Here is an 18,432-nt window from a genome sequence, read left to right as displayed (position 1 = left end):
CTCTGTTAGTTTTACCACTCGATAGTTTACATTTTAAAAGCTATCCATTCTATGGTTGCAGTCAAACTTCTCCATAGGGCGACTGCCCAACAACTGTAGGAAGGTATACATGCTGGACTTTGGCCTAGCAAGGCAGTACACGACTGCTACAGGTGAAGTTAGGGCACCTAGAGCTGCTGCAGGTTTCAGGGGCACAGTTCGATATGCATCAATCAACGCACACAAAAATAAAGTAAGCTTATATTTCTTATTGATAGATCTATTCATTAGGGAAGATATTTAAAACTGCTTTAATTTTTCAATTTGTAGGAAATGGGCCGCCATGATGATCTATGGTCCTTATTCTATATGTTAGCGGAATTTGTTAATGGCCAGTTACCATGGAGAAAGATGAAAGACAAGGAACAGGTAGGACTGATGAAGGAGAAATACGATCATAGGCTATTATTGAAACATTTACCTTCTGACCTCAGGCTGTTCCTAGAACACATACAGGTAATAACAGCCATATTTTAAAAATAAAAATTGTTATTCCCAGCTAGTAACCTCTTTCTCTGTTATTCCAGGGTCTTGAATATAATGACAAACCGGATTATGCTATGCTATGTGGACTGTTTGAGAGGTGTATGAAACGACGTGGTGTAAAAGAAACTGATCCCTACGATTGGGAACGTCCTGCAATTCAGCCGACTCCAGCCGGTTGGTCGGCCACATCGACAACCTCTCCAGCCGTGGCAGCTCCAGTGATAGCGACCGCACCACAGACTGACAATCATACTACCCAACATCTTGACAATGATCAAGAGAATATCGAACCGGACAATAGAAAAGAAATAGAGGTAAATTGGAGAAGTGGGTCGAATTAAATCTCGCCTGCGTTCATTTAATACACGAAACATTATTGATGCACTTTATTGCGTAGTTTACATGACTGTAAGTGAAAAATCGCCCAAATATTTTAAACAATTTTTCGACAAAAAATTAGTCAGGTGATCCACTTAATTGGCACATATTATTTTCATCCAAATTGCAGTTCATTTTTCGAAGATAATTACATTTAGAAGAAGATAAGCCGATTTGTTCCAAAACTGCTACTGTTTCCATTAAATTAATTTTAGGATTAATGATTTATCAGTATTGGCAGAAACTAGTGGGTAATTCTACACCTTCGAAATATCATTGTTATTAGATTTAAAATAATGTGCATCATGGCAAACATCCTCTTCATCTGTAATGTGAAGACTTCATTAATTCAATTCCCAATAAAATAGAATTGCCATGGAATCAAGTACCTTAAAGTCGAGTACCAACTTATTGCAAGTCTGAGTACAATAATTAATGCAGTTCTTTTGGTCAGTTTTTTTTATGAACTGTTCTAATTAAATGCCTTCTTTTATGTGTCATGCAGGCAGTTGGTGAATACGATGGAATCGGACTGAAAGGTCGAAGAGCCGTCTCAGGTAGCGTGGTAACTAATAGAGATAAACACCACATCTCTATAGATCGGAACTGTAACGCAACTACACCAGCGGACAGTACTCCGGCTTTAGGTACTATATATCTGCAATTTACACTCTTTTTTAATTTTTTTTTTTAAATTTTTTCATTGTCGATATATAAACATTCTGACCCGAACTTGAACCATCTAAAATTATTAGAAATCCGAAGAAATGTTTTAAATATGGGCTGTAATGTTGAAGGGAAAATAGCCTAAAGCCTAAACTGTTACTATTCCGCAAAAGTCCATGCAAAAATTATGGACCTAATCTCGTAATATCTCAAAAAATCTAGCAAAAGATGAATACTTGTCCTAATATGTAATTTCATTCATTTGTTGAAACCGTAACCAATGTCAACCAATTCAGTTACAGGTTCACCAAAAAAGACTCGAAGAGCTGTTTCTATGCCCGGCACACCACAGGGTGTTCAACAGTCCGACAAAGATCGAGAGAGAGATCGTGATAAAGATAAAGAGAAAGGTGTTGACTTTGAAGGTGATGCAGTTATGGTGTCTGCCAGAAGTCAAAGTGATAGACGAGCTCATTCCGCCAATCAGAATCAAAGAAAATCTGGTATGTTAGAGATATTTATGAAGAAGAAACATCAATTATTTCAAAGTTCGCAGGCGTTCTACAAACTGTTGATATCTATCTAAGAGACAACTTGCACTTCCCTGAACCCTCCCAAAAGACCTTTTTCTGGGGACAATTTCAAAACAAATTGATTGTTCTTCAGGGTCTGTAACAAAGGAATTATAAAATAAAAAATAAAGTCGTTTGACCCATTTTGAGAAAATCTGCCAAAACTATTTGAGAAAATAGTTTTGGTTTTTGTAACTTTTCGTTTTTAAGTCATTCTGTTAATACCTACCCACAGAGTAAGAGAACGTGCTAATCGTTTTTCGTTTTAGTAGAAATTCCTAAATATGATTTTCATGGAAAATGTCGAATTTCGAAATGTGGCACGAACTTACTGGGAGTAAGTGATAGCGATATTTTTTTTTCTTTGACCAAGGCCGAAAAACACTTCTCATTATAATTCTGATGTTTAGAAACAAGTGTTCTAAACATCGAAATTCGTTAATTTCTGATTGGACAAATGAATTTAATAAAGAGTCATTCCTTCTCTTCTGAGTAAATTTTCATTAAATAATCTAATTATTCTATTCTATTGTAAAAATGGACATCTTTGATATTTCAATGTTAATTTAATTATTTTGCAGCTGATGCGACACTTGGTCGTTTGAGAGTGAGCGCAGTGGAAAGAAAGGCGAAAGCACAAACAGTGTCACTCAGTCACGAACCTCCTCAAGACATGGCTACTGCAACCACCACAATTGGCGGCGGAATAGGCGGCGGAGGCGAATCACCTAGAGCCAGGGATCCAGTAACGGAATTGGACGCCTCAGTCTACTCTGTGGCCACTAAAACCGGTCAGTATCTACTTTATGGACATTTGTAGACCTCTGCCTGTAGAATCTATACATTTTAAATTATCTGATTTATCCTAGAAATATTGATTTTCGCATCCCATTGATCGTATAGGAAATATTAATCTATTCTTTTCCGACTACAGTAAAAATGTGTTTCCGAGTGAGAGAGTGCCCTTAAGCTTCCGGCCAAAGAATTTAATCCTCATTTCTCTCAAAAAACCGAAAGAACTGATCAGTTTTGCCCAAGAGAGGTAGAAATAACCATCATCCTTTTCCTCATATTCTACAGTTACAATCCCATACGCATGCGTAGTGTCTACATATGCTTTGGGTAAACTTCGAAATTAGTGATGACCAAAATTTAATTGACAAGTAACTATAATAATTTAGATACCACTGACCAATAAAATGTTTTTCCGACGTACTTAGAAAGAAAATATATGACTGTTCTGCGATAAGGAAAGTTAAATTTTTTCTTTGTAAGATACTTTCCATGTTAACCTATTTAATTTGTTAACAAATACATATGAGCGTGATTACCAAAATTTTTATCTTTAAGATATCTTTGTGAACGGCGAGAGATTGCTTAATTAGAACGTAGGTGATGTTCACATGACATGAAAAGTGAATTAAAGTACGAGCAAAGAAGATGCAAACTGAGTGAAAATAGGAAAACAAACGTCTAGAAACTGTAAAGAAAAGCTAAGGATTTAAGCAAGGACGTTACAAGTCTCCAAGACTTTTTAAAGGTTTCTTAGGTGGAGACAATTGGAACAGGGAGTAATTGTGTATGTTGAATAAAGATAATTGTATCTGGTTGCGGATATCCGAGAATATCGCCGAGGAGAAAGAGGATTGGTAATTCATGATGAAAAGGATAAATAAAGAGTACTGTAAATGGGTATTAACATGATCGCGACGGAGTATGTGGTGTTACTGAAGAAGGTCTCAGATGGAAAAAGTATCCAAGGATCAATTTATTCTCGAAAGTGACAGATTAAACAAATATGACCATCTCATGGCAAATAAAAGGCAAATAAAACCATCTCAGATGTGGGAAAAAAAATAAAAATGGTAACATCATGTGCTATGGAGCATAACAGGATTAAGAAAAATTAAAAGGAAGTGGGAAGGAGTTAGCTCTGTGTTTGGAGCCTGATTCCAGCATACAGGCCCATTTTCTGCTTGTCTAGGGGAGCTCTCACAGCTCATTGTCCGATGGTCAGTAGTGTTCGTGAAACGTCTCTAGCATGGATTTGTCTAGAGATAGATTTCTAGAAGGAAAACAAAATTAGAAAAGAAGAGAAATGTCAGGATAATGAAAGACAACATTATATTGGTCTAAAAATAAAGTATGGCTACCTAACAGCCTTTATTCAAATCGTACAGTCAGGCCTCTTCAGTTCAAGTTCATGTCTTTGTCTTGAACGATCCAATATCCACAAACCACGCTACATTTGCCTTCATTAACATGTAAGGATTATCATCACCTTTAATTACCTTTAATTAAGACTTTCTGGAGTTAGGCGTGGAAACCCCGTCTATGATCACAAAATGAAGCTAACACTGACTAACACTGTAAGATGTAAGTTTTTAGGAGACTGCGGATCCATCCAACACCAGCTTTTGTGACTGGAAATTACTTATTACTCTTAATCACCTTTGTTTAGAAGCTTTTTCTACTAGAAATGATTAAATTAATAGTAGGATTTAAAATATGAAAACTATAATACTGTTGATGTGGATGCTCTTGGTACAGGTCCGTGTGGGAACTCTGATCACGACCCGGTCAGTCTCCTCACTAGTCCTTCCTTCAAACAGAGAAATAAATTATCTCTTAGCCGATCCAGCTTAGTCGGGAGAGCATTAAACAAATTGGGTGTGTGCAAAATGAGTTTTATTTTTTTTTTTTTAAATATTTTTCATAGAACTTCTTTAATTTTTATAAAGAGCACGTTTCATTATTGCTTAACATTTATAAAATGATAAAAAAAGTAAAGAAAAAAATCACCACCTTAAACTTGGAAAACTGAGCTTTGCTTTTCACTTAGATTATGGCCACTTACACACTTGAATATTTACTGACTTAAATTGAAAATAATTCCCATTGATTCAAGTTGCACTTTGCTTGGAATGTACTAACTATAGTCGTGGACAAGCTACTTGCTCCTGTCATAAATATTGTTGAAATACTACTGAAAATAAGAGCTTTAACAAGAACATTTAATATGAAATTTAAAATTCTTGTAGATTAGAACTTTCTGATAAACAAAACAATTTCTAAAACATTCATTACTGAATCATTATTCATTGAAATTCATTATTGCGCTTTAAGTTATTTGGGCCAGTCTTAGGTAGAATCTCGCATTAAACGCTATTTTATATGTTGCAATGTATTTAATGATTGCTTTTCCTATATAGACCGTGACGTATATAAAGTTAGCACTTTTTTATTATTTTTTTTAAATAATTTCTTTTGAACTTGGAATTTATGTGTGATAGGATCGTCTGTTGAGCTAAAATGGCACCTTAGAGGGATGTCCATCCATCCTCTCTCTCCAAAGTGCCCTTTATTGAGAAATCATAGCTCAATGACGTCTTCTGTGCTAACTGAAGCTCGGAACGGGAATCTTTTCTGAAAAAGTGGAGGGCTCGCTGTTTCCCTTGATTAATACAAAGAGTATGGAGAGTTATAAGATTCTTAAGCAGTTTATTTGCTTCCTCTGTAAAGAGCTATAAAGGTTTTGTTTTTTTTAACCTTACTCCATGTTACTTAATCAATGGAAGATTCTTTCTGACTTCAACTCATAACTTCTGCAAAATAGTGAAAAGTGTGACAAATAAATTTAAAAAAACTCACAAAGTAACAAAGTAATTTTGGATCAAGCTATTGAATCAGTATTTATGACAGGATTTGGTAATAAGCTTTTTGATTTCTGTGAAAATAGTTCCAACCTAATCATATTTATATATGTATATTTGTTTGCCATATTATTTCAGCGGGAGTTACTGGTCCAGACGTAGCAGTACGCAGCAGTCGTCGAAGAGTTGGTTCTTCGCGTCCTCTTGGGCCGACCGGCAAGGCTAATCGTGACCTGTCCGTGACCCAGTTTGCACTGATCGACGATGACAACCTCTCAGCCACTCAGCAAGTCACTAAAGGAGGTGGCGGTAATCAGACAATTCCTTCTTCTTACTCACAAGTAGTTCTTTCTTTTTTGGGGTTCAGTTGATGAACACTGTGACGTTGAAGGCCGACCAACAGGTAGTAGGCGGTGATGCACGCAATGTCCTTCCAACTGGTAGGTACCAAGGGAGGTTGCATTTGGGCTCCGTTACACTGTTGCATGTCAAGTGGTACCTCCTTTTATAGTCCCTTCTAACTTAGATTACAGCAAATTGGAAGTTTTTTGTTTTTTTATTAAAAACAGTCAATTTTCAACAAGTATTAAATATTAAGACATTACAAAGGAACTATTTGAAGCATGACTCTTTATAAAATGATTTCAAAAAGAATGAACCCAAAATTTGGAAAATTATTAGGTAAGTTGACAATTTATGTGAAGTTGCTGCATGCTAATTAAAGTGAACCTAGAGGGCCAAAAGTACAATCGCCGAAGTAAGGTAAAAAGCTGCAAGCTGAAAGTAAATAAATTATTAGTATTTTTAGCTGCATCAAACTGACGTCTGTTTCTACATTTGCATTGGTCTTCTTTCGCTTGGTCAGGTCTGCTACTCCATTGCTCTGTATAGGAAAAGCTCTCCCGGTTATTACCTGCTCTAAACTTCTTTTTCCCTTCTTCCCTTGCAAGATTCTTTCTCTACTCTTTTCCAGTATCTCTGAAAATTTTTGTGGATAGATTTTCCTCTAAAATGTCGTTTCTACGTAAAGGAGGACCTTCCACTTATAAACTGTAATTTGTTGCTGAAATTTCAAATTTTTAAATTTGTTAACCAGAATTGCCTCGTCACTAATTGAATTTTTCACGTGAATTATTTTTAGAATACGTAACATACCCTTAGATCTACAATTTTTTGTATGAAAATTCATTTTAAGGTCTGTCTCTGCTTCGGTTTGAACGTAGGCTCTAATGACAGCTTTACTAAATGTGTAATGTTTGCAAAATTAAATTGATTCAAGTATTCGGAGTTCGAAGAAAATGTGAGTCAGAACTTTTGACAATAATATTTGCGTTTTTTTATGGTATAAAGAATGAATCCTTTTTCTGTATTTCAACTTATTGAAAGTTGGCTGTACCTATTTCGAGGTTTAATTTGGTTTGTTATTCTTTAATTAAGTTACCAGTTGAAACGATTTGCTCCTTCTTGTTAAGTATGTTCACTGTTTATATCTAAATTAAATTAAAAATGTAAGGAACTGAATTCTAGTTATCTTTAGAATAGGGGCGATAATTATTACTTAACCTTCCCTAACTCTTGGTTCTTTTTTGTTTCTCTTTCTTTATTTAATTTTTCGAATATTTTTAATTGTTTTACTCAATCTGTTGGTTTTTCTAACAAAAAAATTAGAATTAAACATCTCTGTTTTCGAAGTAAATAATGTGTACATAATTATTTATACGTATATAACATAATTTCATATCCGGTTGAATTATTGTAGACTCCCATTTTCGAGTTAGCATGGTGTGATTTTTGTTTGTTTGTTTTATTTTTAATTAAAAGGTTTTTTTTTTTGTAAAAAATGAATTTGAAACATTATATTTTATTTATTTGCCAGCCACACTAGGCGGATCCGAGGTCTGCACATAATCTTATTTTATTGTGATACCTACATGAAAAGTCTTCTTTTTGTAAGGTTTTTACTATCACGAATACAAACCTAGAATGGGCGAAACCATCAACTAGCATCACAATTCTTACGCTCAGGTTTTCTATAAGTCGCCGGCCTTTCCAAGACATCCATTTGCCGAAACTAGTTCTATCTTTCTGCTCAGCAACAGAAAATATTTGAAAGTCCTTGCCTAATTTCATTATTTATTAACTATGATAGCCTGTGAAAAAAAAAAACACTCTTCAGTTCCTTTATCCAACAATTTCAATTTCTACTCGCAAATTTGCTACAAGAAGAATTGTAAGTTTTCTTCTGAAAAGAACCATTGAGCATCCTTTAAGATTAATCTGTTTTCTCTCCTGTTTTTAAGGTTTTCTAAACATAGTTCTTCAGTTTCTTTCATGATTTCAAATATTCTTGAATCTCTATGGATGATAGTTAGATGGTGTAACTTTGAAAATTTATTTTCAACTTCTTTCATTTATCTCTGGTATATGCCTTGCCTAGCCATCTTATTCTTAGATTTTTGATGGACTATTAAAAGTTTATTTAACAAACTAGAACTGTATGAAGCAAAATTACATTGTTGAGGATTTTAGTGCGCATAGAAGTTTGTATTTCTGTTTCTACAGTGTACTTCATAAAATCTGAGTTGGATTTTAAGACGGGATTTATTTATAATAATCCTAATCAAGAAGAGGTTCGTAATAAATAAATCATTTAGATTAAAAAAAAAAAAAAAAAAAAATTACTTCCAATTTGCCAGAATTTTAAGCTTAGAAAGTTCTATAAGAGTTGATCTTCCAATTTAAGATAACTTGGAGAAAAAAAAAAATGAAAATTCATATTATTTTAGCTTAAATCCTTAACCATGCAGCCTCCTTCACTTCCAACAGTCATCAAGATGCCGCGTCTTGGAGTAGGCCGTCTTTAGTTAGATGTACCATCTTAGTAATTTTATCGAATATAAATAATATGGTTTTATTAAAAATAAAGCAAACAAACAAAAAAACTTGGTTATTTTGTTTCTAGGCTTGACATTGGTTTCCCAATGGAAGTCTCAGTTTGACGACTCAGAAGAAACTACCGACAACGAATGGAAAGGCGAGAATATGCCTAGTCCGGAACATAAACTGGCACTTGCAAATTCTGTAAGATTTTTATTATGATAGACGTTAATTAATTTGTTTTTTGTAAGAAACTTCTGTCTGGAATTTTAAAAATTGTTTTCATAAAGTTTTAAAACAAGAAAGACGTTTTTTTTCTGTATAATTCTTACCCTTTGTACCGTAAGAGGAAGTATGCAATCGCGTGAGTTTTATGGGAACTGGGTTGAAGGGAAACTCTTCTAAGAGTTTCTTTAAACTTGGTGTTTTGACTGCATACCTCTGAACATCTAACTTTATTTGTTTTTGAGATTTTCTCTAATTAAAAATTAATGTTTGGCTCATTCTCTTTTCCAAGACTCAGTCTACGTTTTATTTTACAGCAGCCACAACTTACAGCTGTAGATGGAGTAAGTCATGCTAGTAATGCAGCTGAGAAAAAGCAAACTCCGACGACACAAGTTGTCCATCATCCCTCACAAAGCGCACAACAGGATGGTCATCTGTCGAAAATTAGTGAAGACTCGACTAGGCATAGTTGTATTAAAAATGTTCAAGTACAGGTTAATATTTTTTAGAATATTCGTCTTCGCTGAAAGTTGAACCAACTGCAGTAACTCTAGAAGATATTCTGTTACCTGATTTAGCAGAGTAAAAAAAATGCTCCAACTATTCATGAACTGTTTTTTATCTTTCAGCATTCAAATAATTCTGGAAACAATAATGCTAATTTAGTTAATCAACCTCAGATACAACCACCGGAAGTTAAAATTGATAGGAAAACTAAACACTGTTTAAACATAGCTGGAATAGAAAATTTTCCTCATTTACAACCAATGCTACCTAGAGCTTGGAGCGTCCCACAAATTGGCCTTAATATTAGGTAAATATTTCCTCTCTCAAAACCAGATTTGTCTTTTTTTTCCATAGCCACTATTTTCATAATAATAATAAAAAAAATCTTATCGTTTAGTAGTTTAGATAGGCTTTCATTGTTGTTGGAAGCCAATTAGAAGGTAATGTTTCTTTTTTTGCATTCTAGGAGCGGACTAGAACCACCTCTTATACAGCAAGCAGCGTTTGATGACGTACTTTACTCTGTAGATGTAATGAGAAATGTTGCTTCCCGTAGTACACAACCTAGAAACGTTAGAAGAAAACGAAGCTTACCAGTGAGTTCTATATCATCATTGGTTGTTAATGTTAAGTTATATATTGAATAATTGAAAAAGTGGTTTTTAACATGGAAGTTTTTGACGTGAAGAAAAATATTTAAGCAATCGTCCTGGAATGTTAATTTTTAGACTGCCAGTTGACTTTTTTAAAAATTGGTTGTAATTAAAACACCAGCATACGTATCAGGGTGATCCGAAGAGTATTTTTAAAGAAAACTAAAAAGGATTAAATGGAAATAGTGGTTTTAATATCACCCACATATTACACTTATTGGAAATCGTCTAATGAAGGATCAACATATGTTTGAATAAGATTAAATTATCTAATCTAGAAATCTTATTCAAATGTCATCAATAATAGATTTTTATAAGTAAAATTGATGAATATATATGTGTACACTAAACTGTACAGGCTATGGCGTTGAACAGCGTAAAAGTACAAGAAAACGGCGTGATAAAGAAGGAAGGTGATAAACAGAAGTCATCAGTAGATAAAGAAGAATCATCACTTGTCACCGCGAAAACGACTGCTGATGATGGTTAGTTAGTTCAGAATTTTTTGTAACTCGTTTAATTTTCATAAGATTTAGGTCAGACTTGTTTAGAGTGGTAAAACCGTTCTTTATTTAGAGTGTTATCTCTAAGAATATCTACAGTATTCTCTTACTAGTAAGAGGAAGTACCGCGATCGTGTAAAGCAGAAATAGTCAACCTGGTTCCTAACGCCTGCTCCATAGTATATGGTAGGGGTTTGGTCCGATTTCAACAGTGGTGGACAGTAAACCTGTAGTTGTTTATTAAAATGCCTGCATTAAATCCAAATATGTGGAAAATTATTTTTCAATTTATTGAAAACTCTCCGTAGCTCATACCTTGTAGAATCAGACTTTAGTGCTGTTATCACATCACCAGAGAAACCGTTCGAATATTCCCGAATGAGATAACATCTGTAGGTTCTTTACTTTCCTGCATCAAGGTTTTATTTAAGGGAATTTAGATTTTTTAAAAAAATGTATTACCTGTAAAGATATAAAGTTGACAATAGGTATAAAATATATCAGATTAAATATCAAACATCCGGAAGTCCAAATTGCGCTGACTTGATTGCTTAGTTTTTAACGATTATTTGTTAACTTAGTATTAATTTTCATTTTTTTTGCGAGAATGTTCTTTTTTCAGGTTCATCAGGAAGTTAAAGTCAGGCTTTACTTCTAAAATACCTTAATCATTTCCTTACCTATTAGATTTTTTTTAGATCAAAGTATTAAAAGTTTTTTTAAAAAAAATTCTATAAATGGTCAGGCTTCCGCTTTTGTTTTGAACTTTTTTCAAACATAATTAATTTTTAAAAATAGTTTTTTTTTTTTTAAAGATAATTGGAAATATACATTATTCTCAAAAATGTTGTAGTTTTACACTAGTTTTGTTTTTTATGTTTTTTCAGAAGATATAGAAATTCAACCTGTATCTGGGCGTTTAGAAATTAGAGTGGTAGATAGATCCAACGATGTATCACCGCAAACCGCTCAAATGACTCGAGAAACTAGGCGATCAGAGCTCAAAGGTATCTGATCTCAGTTTATGAACTCAACATAGTGTTGTCATAAATACTACTACAATATGAAATAAGTTATCAAACTCAAACGTATTGCTAAAAGACAAATTTTATTTAATTTAGAATTAGATATTCAAAATGCCTTTATTCAAAGTGTTATAAAGCAAGTGGGATAGTTTTATTATTTGTTTTTATTCACAATATTCAAAAGGTAAATTTTGTTTGATATTGCTCTTCGGGGTAGTTTCTTTACGGTCGGACCTTAGGTATAAACCGAGAAAGCTATGGATGAACATTTGTGCCAGTATTTATGACAGCACTAGTTTATTTTTTGAATATTTTGTACAGTGTAGTATTGAATTTGTTGACGTCAAACTATAGGAAGAGGCGGCGTTAGCCCTGTCAGCACGGGCAGAGAAGAAACGACATCTCTGTACTATGATGCAACAGAAGAATCAAGCAGAGATAAGCACAATCTTTCTCCAGTAAAGGAGGTGGACAGCAGGTACATGAATTATTCTTCCCATATTAATCAATAGTTTTTCTTTTCCCTTGGAAAATCTTAAATACTAACTCTTAAATGCAAGAAAGGGACAGAAAATAAAGAGGAAACCCTGTCATCTTTCTGCCTCCTTCCACCATCATCCTTATGTTTTTTTTTTAAATGGTTTTTCTTTGAAATGTGAAAAGTGTGAGGAGTGTGTTTTTCCATTTTCTTTTTCTTGGTTTTTTGTTCTCCACATAACATTTTTGTTTCTTCAGGCATAAGTCCGTCGGTAAGGGGAGTAAAATACCAGTGCCAGTGGTCGGCAAGAGTCCTCGGTGTAGTCTTACAGATGCAATACTTTTAGACTCAAGGTAGTTGGTGATTTAATCAAACATTGTGCACGGTTATAAACAAAATATACCTTGTAAACTCTCAGCTCTCCCAATCAGCGGTCCTTCATCTTCATTCTCTTAATTCATTTTACATATGATATTTCTGAAATATAATATATATATTTATATACCGGATTGATTACTATCAGATAATTGACTTCAATTCTTCCATATTCGAGAGTTTTATCAAGTGGGCTTTTTATGAAGATAGTTTTTTTCATCTTTATTAAAAGTATTATTTTTAGGCAGTGACATTAAAATTGCATGTGCGCCATTTTTTATTATTCACATTTTGCATGCTTAAAAGTCGCCTATTTTTATTTTACGTGCAGTAAATATAAATATATTTTATAATTTCTCTCTTTTTTTTGTACACATTTAAATAAATAGCCTTAAGGCTTTGTGTAAATTATCTTTCCAGTGAAATAAGAAAATAATGCATGTTTCATCCCGCAAAAAGATAGCTTAAATGCAATTCTTATAGATTAAGCAGTAAGCTAAATGAGAGGGCGCTAGGAGTTATAAAAGTTATTTATGGCTAAGAACACGGGATCTTTTACATTGCACGGGATCACGATGAAGTTTGGTGACTGAGAAATTGAAAATCTGGTAAACACAAAGTAATAGAAAGGTAATAAAAAGGATGCGAAAGGTTTTTGATAAATGGTGTGATATGAGTTTTGGGAGAATGATGATTTGCAGCGATGAGGATACACGTCATCGTTTTAGAGATGTTTGGTCTGTGAGCAGAGATGTGCATGTTAGTTTGAGTGTGGGTGTTGTATTAAGATAAATATTTCATTGGACACGGTTCTGTCTTGAAATTCAGCATGTTTGTGCTATTTAGTGTCCAGTATATTGATTTAGAGCAAGGGTATATTTAGCTACGTAAATAACTTCAAGAGTTCGCGGACCGCGTACATCTCCAACTAAGTACCTTAAAATTGTGCTCTATATTATAATTTTAAATTTAAGTTGACGAGGTGTTTATTAAAAGAAAACGCCGATTGTAAAAGCAAAGCAAACATGATGAGCTGAGAATGAACTTCTATGCAACAAGATGGAAATTTGCCACATTTTTTATTCTAGATTCTGACTAGCTGAAAATACTTATGCGGCTTTTTAGGGGATACCTCTCCATTCCTGCCCTCGGTTCTGTTGGAGAGGTGATTTTAAGCCCAGCTTGCGATCTACAAGGCAAATGACCAGCTTTAACAGTTAACAGTGGTTAAATTCCAAGTTGTAGAACTTTATTGTTGATTTTTCCTAAGATTTTTGGACAAATTTTACCTGAGTTTTTCTCGACACCTGAATGTTAATTACGTTATTATGAAGATCAATAACTTCGAAAAAGATCTAGTGCAGAGGGCTGTCTGGGTTTTTACAAACCATTTAATGTGAGGAGAAATTAAATTGGTTTCTGAAAGTCGCAGTTGGAATTAAAAGTGTAGAAGTTATAATTTAAAGGAAGAAGTTAAATTTAGAATTATAGTGTGAGCATATTTTCGCTCTCAAGATATCTGTTTTACAAACATTACCAGGTTAAGAGCTTAAGACGATTTTAGGAGTTATTACTCCCTCAATAAGATTTTGAATTTTTTTACAATTTAGTGAAACAGAATTTCGATAATAGTAATTGCATTCAAGCTATGATAGGCGGACAGTTTTATCTAGTAGTTTTATGTAGTTTTTGCATTATTTGCTTGTAGCATTTATCTTATTGTGTTTAAACAATAAAAGAAAAATTACAATTTTTTTTTTTTTACACAACACTCATTTTTTCATTAAATTTTATCATCAGTTATATAAAGAAAATCATTATTAATAGAGATGAAATTTTGGTTTACATTTTGTGAAAATATATGTCCATCTCCGGATAGGTATACAAACGTAGAAGGAAGTGGTGAAGTCGTGGGCCGGTTAGGATGGCCGGCGCCCAGCGCTGGTGAAGAAAACGGCGGCGCAGCAGGACACGATCTCCGGCGAAGCGCGACAGCGCCGCACTGTAAGCTGGAAGAGGAGAAACAGTTAACGCCTGGTCTAAGAAGACGGCGCAACGTTGAGAAATACGTCACAGACCAGTCTCAACTACAGTTGAGATTTAACAGGCCCCGTAGGTTTTATGACGCCGGTGGCGGGGCTGTGGTCGGTATAGTACCAAGGTAATTATTATGCATTTATTTAGATTCTCAATCTCCAAAGAGGTTTCTCATTTCAGGCTAATAAAAATGTTAAGCAAAAAAAAAAGAAGGTTTGCCTAATTTCTTCTGGTGAGGAATGAAAATAGTGGCAGGAAGTTATATTTTCGATAAAATTGTGTAAATAGCTTTCTTTACAAATGTAAACATCTGCAGACTTGATCTATCGTTCTTCACTTCAGTGATTCTTTATAGGGGCAGTTTTGTGGCTTTCATTGTAAACTAGCTATGATACAAATAAACACAAATAGGAGTAGTTTTTACATATTTTTTAGATATTGAAGTCGCATTTTGTCTTTCAAGGACATCTCTCAGACTCTCTTTTATGTGAAGTGTTTGGTAGAAGAGGAAACATCTATTTCTCTAACGACCAATACTTTTGGGTTGTGAGCAAGTTTTGTTCGGAATCTTTGGGCGGAGAAAAAGCAAGATTAAATTCCATAGATTTGGTTAGAAAACCTATATCACCTAATGCTCTGATGAAAGGCTCCTGCTATTCAGATGTTGTCCTGGGCTCAGGTTATCGTCTTATCGTCAATTTATCTTTCTCTTTCACTCGCTGGCTGTTCCTCAAGCGGATGGGAAAGTTTAAGCTAGGCAACTTATTTTACTAGTTATTATATCACCAATTATGTTTTGATTTTTATTGCTTAGGAATGCATGGCATAATTGTTGTTTTCTGACCCAATATGGACTACTCATTTTTTGATCTTTAGTAGTCATAAATTTCGATTGTCGTCGTCAAACATCATTTCTCCTGAGCGAAGAGCAGCCTGGAAATTTATTGAGTTGACTGCATTGATCAGCAGTTGAACTTTTCCTCGGATCTTTAAGCCTTAAAGGAAACTTTCTCGATATAGATATAATTGTTGTACTTAGAGAACTTAGTATAAAAACTGACCTCTTTTATTTTATAATTAAATCTTCATATACAAATCAATAAAACAGCGTGGGGAAAAAGTACACCACTCAGAAGAATGTAGGCTGGAAATCTAAGTAGTAAAAGCTATGATGGAGGGAATGACAAATAAAGAAGTTAATAATGCATATCGTCACTATAGCCGACAAATCATACTCGATGGGACTTCGAAATTGATGACCTATGACATCCTTTGGTACCTCATCCCAGGCTTACTGAAGCTGCTTATTGATTGTGAGGAAAATTGATTGATGGATCTCTTGTATCAAGATCTTTATATTCGATTCACTGAAAGAATGTTATCGGCTCCCCCAAACGAAGCTCGCTTTGATGAAAGGAGATAACTGTTTTATGCATATCGACAATCATCTCCTTTCAAGCTCTGTTAGCTGCGTGTAGAGCACTTCTTGGAATAGCAAAAGTTCAGTGCTGTACTTTAACGCATCAAATTCTAAACGGCTTATTGATTTTTTTTATTGAATAAAGCCTTCGAACAAACTTAATTTGAATAAACTTTTTTAAGTTATGTCTTCTTCCCCTCCATCATTTACTATTTTGGTTAAATTTCCGTTAACTCTGAATGTTTCATGCCTGTAAATTTGGGCGGTGCTTTTTCTTGACTCATAATTTAAATTTAAGATACACTCTAAATGTTTACAATAAAGAATCGTATTCATTGTCATTCGTTCAAAAACTGATTCAGTATTCATTGAAATTGCCTTTTTTATTGTTTAAAGTCATATATTTTCATTTTCATGTAACTTAGCAAAATTCAGATTATCGCTATTTCAACCACACAATTTACAACACCACGATTTTAAGTTAATAATGCTTAAAAATAAATAAAAGTCTTCTTTTAATATTAAAATAGTTAATTGCTTTATTGTGATATTTATTAACATGTAGATTCTTTGCATACTAACTTTTTTTTTAAGTTTAAATGTAAACATTTTGAAATAGGACAGTAATATTTAAATTTTAAAGCTTGAAAGTTTTTTAACCCATTTCTCTGTATTAAGCTTGTCACGAAATGAATTGTGACTGGGAAATTAATCTTAATAAGAACTGTAAGTTCGGTGAAGGTAAGCTTAGACATTGTTGGGTAAAGAATTCTGGGGCCAGTTATACTTACATGAAAACCGTATCTAATCTTTATGACGGTGGCACTTTAAGCACTGTACGAAGAGCAAGCATTATACAATCTGCAGTGATTGTGAAGCTGGGAACACATTCCCCACAGTCTGTACCTGGATCGTTCTTCGTGACCACATCTGGAAATCAAATTGATGTTGAAATAACTCTCTATAAGTTCATGTTCAACAAAATTACTGCAGTGGAATAACAATTAAATGAGAAAATATTCTGTCGATATTTTCATTGCTCTCAGTATAATTGAAAAAATAATACTGAAAGTCGGCATAGGTTATAGATTTTTTTAGAAGAACTTAAATCTCATTGGAGGAAATATTTTAAAAGTCAATAAAATTTAGGGAAACCAATACAGCCTTAGTTAGGCTTGCATCTAGTTTTTTGATTAGGTTTTCCTAGTCAGAACACAGATTTTATAGACGTAGAATTTTGGGACATCTTTTGTCATGTCGGACATCCATACATTACAACATGTGGCGCAACATTGTGTTTTACGTTCCCTGTTTGAATCGGCAATAAGCTTTCGGACTTCGTTTTTCCGTCGTAAATATCTTGCAAGTGGGGTGTGAAGTGAGCTCTGCCTTATTCTTTTAGCTAAACAAACATTTACAAAGGATGTTGCATTGTACTGAAGCTTCTAGGAGCCTACTCTATTAGGATTTATTACCTAATTGACCCACATGTCCTAGAGTCCACTGCAATAATGCTCAGAAACTTGTTCTTCAAGTTGTAGAATCCTGGAGATTAACACTCTCCAGCACTTATATTGATTTATTGGAATGACTTCTGTTCATTTGAAAGGGAATTAAGGATTACCAAACCCTTAGACGAGCTTTTATGTGTTTATATTTATCACGAAGCAAGCTGAGAACGTTTTTTTTTTTTTAGAATCTATAGGTTTATTCTTCTTCTGTTGCACATATTTTATAATAGTTCCATTAACTTCGCCTAATTTGTATTGACATTTAATACAGAGAAAAGGACAGTTTGTTAACCAGTTATAATTTAGGGTGCGAGGTATACCTACTCACCTCCTGTCATTTCCACCGGGCGAGGAGAACAGCGAACGGGACTCTGACTCGTCCGGACATGCTGGACTACACGGTATACCTCCGAGACCTCCACTCCCAGATGGCCTTCCTCCAGAGAACAATGCAAGGTGATTTTTTATCTCCTTTCCACACAATCCTTTGGTTCCTTCGTCTCTTTTATATTATTATAATTTTTTTTAAAAATTATTATTTGCATTGATATTTTATTCGTAAGTCTTTAGTAGCAGCCTGATCCTAGTGCCTAGAGTGTAGTTTGTTCCTAAATCTTATTATATAATGTAGTAATGGATTTGTGTGTATGGCTGATATGTTTGACCTTCAAAGCAAAAAATTATTGGTTCCGTTTACTTCAACAATTACAGTACACATATCCCTCGTTGCACCTTAACATCTCTTCCTAACAATGTCATTCCAAATCAAGTTATTCAAACCGTAAGCCCTGAGTTCAAGAATCAATTGATCGGAAACAGTGACAAAAACCGGCTTTCTGTTGGCAATATTTTAAGTGTACAAGACCTCATCTGTTCTCTGTTGTTCAGAACGTCAGGTCAATTTAGTTGGAGTGTTAGTTATTGGAGTGTCCAGTAGCTCGCGTGACTGGACCTAGGTTGAGGATCAAACTAGCGATAAGGCCCATCCCTACTAACGCAGCATTCACTCATAGCCTTTTTTTAT

At 34.2% G+C, this 18,432-nt stretch overlaps 1 protein-coding gene across 17 annotated transcripts in view; it reads left to right on the top strand.

The window, feature by feature from the left end:
• Asator (tau-tubulin kinase asator) overlaps nt 1-18,432 on the top strand; it is a 105,095-nt gene that overhangs the window by 71,643 nt on the left and 15,020 nt on the right. For 7 of the 17 annotated variants that reach the window (XM_074121269.1, XM_074121273.1, XM_074121268.1 and 4 more), the window contains 18 exons: nt 62-232; nt 310-495; nt 567-839; nt 1,409-1,550; nt 1,866-2,072; nt 2,723-2,932; nt 4,692-4,811; nt 5,933-6,103; nt 8,757-8,875; nt 9,214-9,393; nt 9,529-9,713; nt 9,873-10,002; nt 10,418-10,544; nt 11,450-11,569; nt 11,942-12,065; nt 12,323-12,418; nt 14,320-14,601; nt 17,680-17,864. In XM_074121269.1, the coding sequence (XP_073977370.1) occupies nt 62-232; nt 310-495; nt 567-839; nt 1,409-1,550; nt 1,866-2,072; nt 2,723-2,932; nt 4,692-4,811; nt 5,933-6,103; nt 8,757-8,875; nt 9,214-9,393; nt 9,529-9,713; nt 9,873-10,002; nt 10,418-10,544; nt 11,450-11,569; nt 11,942-12,065; nt 12,323-12,418; nt 14,320-14,601; nt 17,680-17,864 (3,028 nt within the window). The remainder of the gene's footprint in view (nt 1-61; nt 233-309; nt 496-566; nt 840-1,408; nt 1,551-1,865; nt 2,073-2,722; nt 2,933-4,691; nt 4,812-5,932; nt 6,104-8,756; nt 8,876-9,213; nt 9,394-9,528; nt 9,714-9,872; nt 10,003-10,417; nt 10,545-11,449; nt 11,570-11,941; nt 12,066-12,322; nt 12,419-14,319; nt 14,602-17,679; nt 17,865-18,432) is intronic. The other 10 variants (XM_074121271.1, XM_074121277.1, XM_074121279.1 and 7 more) reach the window with 7 other exon arrangements.

Source organism: Rhodnius prolixus, unplaced genomic scaffold (genome assembly GCF_049639745.1).
Source record: "Rhodnius prolixus isolate KJV_2025 unplaced genomic scaffold, Rpr scaffold_8, whole genome shotgun sequence".
Lineage (NCBI taxonomy): Eukaryota > Metazoa > Arthropoda > Insecta > Hemiptera > Reduviidae > Rhodnius > Rhodnius prolixus.
This window is presented reverse-complemented; position numbering and strand designations above follow the sequence as displayed.